The following is an 8,617-nucleotide window of genomic DNA, read 5'->3' on the forward strand; positions in this document are numbered from 1 at the left end:
TTACCTCGGAGCGAAGCAGTTCATGCAGATCAAAGCTGCATTATTTAAGTGTGTCCAGGGGGCAGATTTTTAGCTCTGTGCCTTATACTTTCAGAAAACAAGAAAAAAAGGTGGTTTGTATCTTGACAAACGAGAAATGTTTAACTAATTAGGTGCTTCATTCGAGCCCTACAATATTTCAACTCCTGAATTCCTCCTATTATCTGGGGTGAGGCCCCTCCCTACTACAAATACAGAACAACGGCGGAATGTAAATGTCTTCAAATGAACAGCAGCATATTTTCATTTAAATGAAACCCGAATGTGAACTAGATTTAGGAAAGGAAATGGCAGAGAGAGAGAGAAAGAAGAGGGAGGGAGAGGGGCTGTAGTTGCTATAGAATGTGCCTGGCTGCTTCAGCTCACAGACAACTGATGAAGTCCAACTCTGAAATTTCAGGCAATTTGGATACCAAGCTCCTCCTTTTCTGTAGTCTTCTCTTCCATTGGTAAAATTCTTTCGCAGGGTCATGTAGGGATCCCACCCCTTCTCCGTGTTTTCACTCTGTAGCGCTACACAACTTTACACCTGAATGAACGCCAAACCTCAGTGGATATATAAAGGGAACCTTGAGGAGGAATTTCACAGTTACAGTGCAGAAGCAGAGGGAAAGGAATTAACCAGCTCTCCAGCCAAGCAAATCCTCTACTCACCATGCTTCCTCCTGCCATTCATTTCTCTCTCATTCCCCTTGCATGCATCCTAATGAAAAGCTGTTTGGCTTTTAAAAATGATGCCACAGAAATCCTTTATTCACATGTGGTTAAACCTGTTCCAGCACACCCCAGCAGCAACAGCACAATGAATCAAGCCAGAAACGGAGGCAGGCATTTCAATAACGCTGGACTGGATCGGAACAGTAAGTGTATTTTACTTGCATGAATTTGGTGTTCTTATTTGGTAGCATTAACTCACATTCCTATCGAATTATTTCATTGCTAACTAACCTGAACCATATATGTTTTGCTAAACGGTCTGGGAGCAATCCACTGCATGTGCAGACTGGCGTTCTTCCCTACAAAGTTAACATAACTAAAACAGTGATTTGATAATGTAGGCACAGGCTTCGGTTTTCCAACATTCCAAGAGAAAATGTTTCCAGGAATTAAAGTGTTGCTTCTTTGAAATGCAGAATGAGGTTTTTTTCATGAAGTGTTGTTCTAGATAGCTTAAAAACATGTGCAGTTCTGGTAGAGTGTATAAAGGTAAATAACCAAAGCACATATGGGAAATCACAAGGGGAAGAAAAAGAAGCTTTCTGAGGGGGAAAAAAAAAGACACCAATTTCTAAAAATTGTCTAGTGAAATAAATGAACTTTGGATGATGATCTTTGAGAAAGAGGGATAAAACTAAACATTGGAGAGTCATATTTTTCTGAAATAACTTCTTATTCACCGGATCAAAATGTAGGCAATTATAGATTTCTGTGAAAGACCAGAGAAACTTTTATGAGTTTGGAGATTTAAAATAATGACAGTACAATAATACTTTGTATAAAAACTATTTTTCTTCTATTCTGTTTGCTTAATTGACGTACTTGTTGACCACCAGTTGGAGGGATTCAAATGTCTTTTCCTAACTTTTGCTTCACTCCTTTCACATGCTAGTAATTGGACTTTAAGAGAGACACAGAGAAAGAGTTCACAGGAAATTTTATACAAATCTTTTTGCTCCTCCTCAACTCTATTCAAGTGCTGAAAAGAGTTTCAACCTTTGTAAAATCAAAGCAAATATAACTGTTTATGTCTTTCTAAGAAAATCAAGGTGTTTTTTAACTTTCATTAGGATGCTTGCTTTTACATATAGAAGAACTATCTGATTATTATTAGATTACCAAGCAAGGCGGTGGGTATTCATTGTCAGTGAACTGTCACTGCCAAATTTCTATATACACAGGAACAAAAAGCTGGCAGGTCAAAATCATCTAGGCTGTTTCCAGGTGCATTCCTAAGGCAGCTGCAGGAAGGTGAGCTGGAGTCAGAATCAGACAGGCAGAGTATGCTGACTGGCCAGCTAGGTTACACTTTAATTTCAATCTCACACTCCATATTTGTACAGAGGTATATGTTTATACATTACATATTTTCACAACTATCATACCCCTTTAGACTATATCTTTTACCTTATGAGTTCTGGGGCACAGTGCTAAGTAACACTCCTAATTCAATATCTACTTCATATTACCTTTCAATATCCTACGCAAGACCACTTTAATGTCCCTTATAATCTTAATTTTTTTAAATTTCAGCAGTCTGTACTTTGAAATATATGTATATTTCTGGTTAACAAGGCTGGATTTTTTCCCCAAGCTTGTTACAGGCAATTCTCCTCAAGTTTAGATAACAAAGCAATGGAAAAGAAAACCCAAATATTTCAAGACTAATTTTTGCTTTAATTACATAAGGCATGTAACAAGAAACAGTCTATTAGAGAACATACTTATCAAATTCAAATGACTAAACAAAGTTTGCCATGACCAATATTCAGGAAACAAACACCGTGGTTCCTTTTGCAGTTGTAAATCAGACATGTTAGGCATTTTTCTGCCATAAAATTCATGGAAATGTAGCCAAGTTGTTATGGCAACCATACGTTCCTGATTTAGGAGCTTTTATATTCTTTAAATGTTGAGTTGTAGTGACATTTTGCTTTTCAAGCATTTTAATATTTGTGTTTTTAAAAGATAGTTTGGGAATTTATGTTCAAATTGTAGTTATTAAGTTTGATATGCAAAAATGTCAGACATTGTACACATATGTATATATGATTCTCTGCAGCTGAATTTTATAATTGAAACAAAATATTATGGATTTCATTGTACACAATATTCAAATTCTTTCCACATTTTCTCAATAGATTTTTTGAAAAACCTAATTAAAAGCACTTGGAGACATTAACTAATAGACCTGTGAGTGAAGAACATGAACATATACTCCCTCTTAGCTCATTAAAGGATGAATATTCATACATAAAACTTAGAGCTGCTTAATACTTATCAAGGGAGTAAAACTAAGAAAATGGGATTTTCAAATACTCCAGTAAGCAATTAGCTAATGTTACACATGAAAAAACAAATCAGGCTCAGTTTATTTTATCCCATAACTGATAATTTTCATGCAAGCTTTCTCTATAACCATCCAGGTGGATTTTTGCATTGTGAGAACAAAATAAGAGTTCACTTCCTATTGGCCAATTTGCTATCATTTGGACATCATTTTTTGTCATTGCAGATTACTTTTTTTTTAAGTGTTTGCCTATGCCTCTCATGCACATATATATACATACATATATGTGTGTGTGTGTGTGTGTGTGTGTGTATGTATATATATTTTTTTCTCTTTCTTGCAGCTCGAGTTCAAGTAGGCTGCCGAGAACTGCGTTCCACCAAATACATCTCGGACGGCCAGTGCACCAGCATCAGCCCTCTGAAAGAGTTGGTGTGTGCGGGCGAGTGCTTGCCCCTGCCTGTGCTGCCTAACTGGATCGGAGGGGGCTACGGAACGAAGTACTGGAGCCGGAGGAGCTCCCAGGAGTGGAGGTGTGTCAATGACAAGACGCGCACCCAGCGAATCCAGCTGCAGTGCCAGGACGGCAGCACGCGCACCTACAAAATCACCGTGGTCACCGCCTGCAAGTGCAAAAGATACACGCGGCAGCACAACGAGTCCAGCCACAACTTCGAGAGCCCGGCGCCGGCCAAGCCGGCCCAGCACCCCCGCGAGCGCAAGCGGGCTGGCAGACCCAGCAAACACGGCCTGAGCTAGAACCCAGACCGCCGGACCGGACTGACTAGGAGCCATCTGCTTTACAGATCTGATTGCTTGGACCACTCGAGCCTGCCACTGCTATTTTCTTACTTGAAAATATATGCTTTCTGCTTTGATCAAACTCAGCCAGCTGTCCTGAGAATCAGGAGCTTCTTGGGAGATAGATTTTTCAAGTTTTTCAAGATGTATAAGTATCCATGAATGCGATTTGCCTTTAAATTCCACGCATCCTGTAGTATTAATTCCCCATGGCTCTTGAAAGACGGGTGATACTATACCCATCGTTGAATCTTCACTTTTTTAACATGGAAAAGGGCTTCTCAGTAACCCTTCATTTCCCAAACCATCCTCTCCACCCCACACTCAAAAAAACTTCTTCGAAATTGAAAAATTTAAAAAGAGTTGTTGCCATGAATCTTCAGGTTAACAGTTCAGAAGGGTGCTTTTTTGGTAATCTTCATGGGAACAGTTTAGCTGCCAAGAGTGATCTCCCTTTGAAAGAGTGAAAGACCTTGTGACATTTCACTTCAAAAATAAGCCCTGTAGCTTTTTACAGTCTCATAGTATGAAATTATACCCTGCATGCTGACCCTTGCTTGGAATGGAATGCCAGAAATGCATGGCAGCAGCTAATAAGTAAAGCTGATTAACTATTTATTTGTCAATGTTATTATTTAATGAGCTTTCACAAGATTTTTTTCAAAATGTTAATTTTTTATGTTTCGAAGTTTTTTCATGTACCTTAATGTTTTCCTGTATAATTTGTGGTTGATCTAGAAGTATGACAATACATACTGTAGATATGTAAAATAAATATTTTAGTCTCCTTGTTACATATATGTTTCATCATGAACTTTATCAATAGTACGGATCTTTTAAAATCAGTAAGATGCTTTGTAAAGATGAAATAGGTAACAGTTTCCTATTTAATCTGTGCAATCAGGAGGTGACTTGACCTTCAATGAGTTTCTTTTAATAAAAATAAACACAGCTAAACATTATTGTCTTTGCCTCTAACACATGTAAAATGGTACAGAATAAGCACACAAACTACAGAATAAGCACATCAGAATCATTACTTTTTTAAAATATAAGGCACATTCAAGTTTTGATAGAAAAATCTATAGTAAGAAGAAGAGAGAGATAGGGAGACCATTTAGTTGGTAAATAAGATGCTTGAAAAAGTTGGATGACAATCCAGCAGTGAGTTGTAAGAAGAATATAATATTTATATATACCTGTGGTTGCCAAATCTGCTGCCCATTACAATCACCTGGGGGAGATAGTATGCAACCCAGTAACCAGGCTGCCATCCAAGTTACATCATAGTTTCTGAACATGGAACTCAGATATTAGCAGTTTATAAAGTTTTCAGGTTATTCTAATATGCAGGTAGTCTGAGAAAGGAATTGTGAAAAAAATTACTGCCATATGTTGGGAAACTTTGAATACTATTCATGGTCCTCAAACTAAAAACTAAAATGAAAGAAAACAACAAAGAAAATAAAAACAAGTTTTTCAGTGTTTTCAAGTTTGACATGTTGTTTATTAACCAACGTGATCAGTCTTGAACAAGATTATACAGTTAAATCACTGATTTGTCAATTTAATCATTGGCTGATTCCATCACACTAAGTGAAGAAAACCAAAGAGACTTGATTATGTATCAATAAGATCTAGATTTTCTTTTTTTGGATCCTGAGCATGATGGAGTCCTTACTGCTTTTTTGCAGGTTGTTCTTTTCTGTAACCACAAGTCTAAAAGTCACGTGTATTACATAAAGCATAGTAAGTTAAATAAAAGGCATTAATGTTGTCCCTTCCCTGTGAGAGGGAGGAGAACCTCAACGTACATGAGGGCAAGAAAACATCTCTCAATTTTAAATATGCTAACTATTGTATCATTAAATGAAAATAATGATTCAGCGTCCACTATTGATTTATTTTCTAGTCTTACTAACTGGATCTTAAACTACATATAATATCACTATACATGGAACATTCATAATAATTACATCACGGCTAAAATATACAAAAAATGTATTATTTCCTATGCCTAGTTTACTTTCTCATCATAGCTCAATTTGGTATATTTAACATAACAGAGGACTTAAGACGATTGGGCATTTCTTCTTTCCCAACATCATAGCACTCTCTATAGAAGGTCTTAGACATGATCTAAAAAGTACTGTGTCCTAAGGCCTGAGGCTTAAAAAGGAAGTGACCAGACAATAGCCTCACAGTCAATAAGATTATGTTGTTGCCTTTTACTAATGAAACACTGAAACAATGGTTTTGGTGATAAAAGACTAAAATCACCACTAATTTGATTGGCAATAGTATTTAGTACATGAATATACTAGAAAAAAATGAAATGGAATAAAGGAACCTTATAAATAAGATTAGTCTCTGCTAAGTCAAGAATTGGATCCATTTCTTATGGTCACATTCAACTTACTGATCCATTTCAGGCCATATTACATTGTGAGGCATTTATTGCATGGTGTTCAACATCCAATGACAGGAAAAGGTCAGCAGTCAATAAGACAAGGCCTAAGATACAATCAGGCAGTCAGTGAAATGAAAATTTAAACAGAAAATGCAGCTTGTAGTTAGTATTTTAAAATGCTAAAAAGTACTTGCATCTTAATTGCTGATTATATTTCAGTTTTTGGTTTTTTTACAGTTAATTCACATATTCCAGTCTGATTAAACTCTGCATAATTGTATCCTTGTTTTAGTAACTATCATTTCAAAATGGTGATTGTGATAATTTTGGCAAAGCCTGACTTCTAGTTCACATCGTAATATTTATCCATAAAAGACTTATCAAATTTGTTTTGGCCAATATGAATAAAGAGCTTTTTTCAAGTAGCTTTACTGATAGAAGATAGCTTGATAGAGAGAGAGATAGGTAGGTATATAGTTAGATATTTATATTTATATATATATAGTTATTTTTTATCAGTAACAAGAATGAAAGAAAAATTGATAGCACATATGCAAATAAAGAATACATATAGTATGCTACATCTAAGTTAAATATGGATATAGAGGCTTCAGAAATATCTATTTGCAAAAAATTAGTATTTTATCTACAAATCATTTGCATTGATTCACTTAAGCTAGTTGCGAATAACCACTATTTGACAACATTCTGTTAGCAATGTTTATTTTATTGCATATTTTTTGAAAAACAATGAAAATTAGGGTGTATTTTTTTAATTAAAAAAGACTGAATCTTAATCCTTCCTGCCTTGTATAAACTTAGTAAGGTTTTGACAGATGATCTTGCTGTGTCATCCACCCCATGCCACTAGTAAAATTGTATAACCTGATCTATCTATTTTGTATCATATTTACTTTAATAGACTTTCAGTAGGTTATACTCGGTAGTTATGAATGGAAAGAATAGTATTTAGCTTAAGCCAAAGCCAGGAAACTTCCAAATTGCTGAGAAAATTAAAGCCTTTAAAAGTTTAAATTTAGTGTGTTGAAAAAATTTCTTTTTTTTTTTGATTGAAGTATTTAGTCAATTTTAATGCTATTTATTCCACCAGAAACAAATACTAAAATACCTAGAAATGGTTTGGATAAGGAAACATTTACACTTTAATACTTCTTAATGCTGTAAATTTTGGGCTCAAATAACCCCCTGAGTCAAATTTGATCCCTATCAACTCGAAGGGACCAAGTACAGTTTCGATTTCAACACCTAAACTTCTGAGGGAAAATCTGAGAAAATAATGCTAGGAGATCTAAATCCTTTGATGTAACTATCAGGCTCTATAGACTTGTCAAAATCAATGCAAAACTGAAGAGGATACGCTGAAATGCTTTGCAAAGCATTTTTAGATAGGCTGCTTCACTTCCCTCTACTTAAAACACATGCAGAAGAAATGCTTTCTGCATGAATGCACATGGACATTCTGTTCAGTTGTTTTCTAAATGCAATACTGTGGTTTTAAACAGTATGCTTTAATTTAAACAAACAAGTATCTTATATACAGTCAATTTAGTTTAAGAGATGAAAAGAAACACTACTATGAAAATTACTTATCAAATACTCTGCTCTTTTGAAAGGTGATTTTAAAAGCAACACAAGACCAAAAACATCCAACTATTACTTTATTTATATTACTATGCTTAAGTTACATGGAAAAGACAACCAAGCGGTTCTGCCCCACATCAGGAAAAGTTTCCAATCAACACCAATCATGTGGTGACAAATAACTAGGAATGGTGACATCTTTGGGTCAAGACTGACAAGGAAGAATGGGCTCTGATGCTACGGTTCATCTCCAACAAGAACATGGCACAATGGCCAGCGCAAGCAACACTAACACTGAGCCTTTAGCGCTGGTCACAAATTCGGATCTCTTCTCTGAAGCTAGCAAATCAAGTGAAATAACTGGGTTTTAAAAAAAAAGTCTTAAAATGAAGCCCAAATAAATTTAAAAACCATGCTCTTGACACATTTTCCTTGCAAAATTTACATAAAATACTTTTTCACTCTTAATAGCCCAGATTTTTTTCCTCACATAGCCCACCATGTAGCTGCAGACAGACTATTCTGCCTCAAGATGTAAACACGGCGGGGGGGGGGGGCATCTGCATAATATTCTCTCTACACACTGCCGTTGGATGGAAAATAGAAAATTTTTTAAAAAAAAGGAAAGAAAGGAAGGTTCCATCATAGATTCTCACAACCTCTTGTTCCGCAGTTCATGAATCCGACTCTGATGCTAAGGTGAGAGTGTATGTAAGTAGATTTTTGTTTTCAGTGAAGGAGATCTGGGAAAAGATGGA

The 8,617-nt window shown here is 35.8% G+C and overlaps 1 protein-coding gene across 1 annotated transcript; it reads left to right on the plus strand.

Moving 5' to 3' along the window:
• Positions 1–503: 503 nt before the first annotated feature.
• SOSTDC1 (sclerostin domain containing 1) lies at positions 504–4,643 on the plus strand. Its single transcript, XM_020913295.2, has 2 exons — positions 504–899; positions 3,390–4,643. Exons 1-2 carry the CDS (start codon positions 695–697, stop codon positions 3,803–3,805), a joined length of 621 nt encoding a protein of 206 aa, XP_020768954.1. The 5' UTR covers positions 504–694; the 3' UTR covers positions 3,806–4,643.
• Positions 4,644–8,617: the final 3,974 nt, after the last annotated feature.

Source organism: Odocoileus virginianus, chromosome 1, assembly GCF_023699985.2.
Source record: "Odocoileus virginianus isolate 20LAN1187 ecotype Illinois chromosome 1, Ovbor_1.2, whole genome shotgun sequence".
Classification (NCBI taxonomy): Eukaryota; Metazoa; Chordata; class Mammalia; order Artiodactyla; family Cervidae; genus Odocoileus; species Odocoileus virginianus.

What these genes read in the sequence shown, in the direction of transcription:
- SOSTDC1 (XM_020913295.2), top strand. Translation starts at nt 695, where the DNA reads ATGCTTCCTCCTGCCATTCATTTCTCTCTCATTCCCCTTGCATGCATC. An exon ending in CGCTGGACTGGATCGGAACA is followed by an intron (nt 900 to 3,389) that starts GTAAGTGTATTT and finishes TCTTTCTTGCAG; the next exon opens with CTCGAGTTCAAGTAGGCTGC.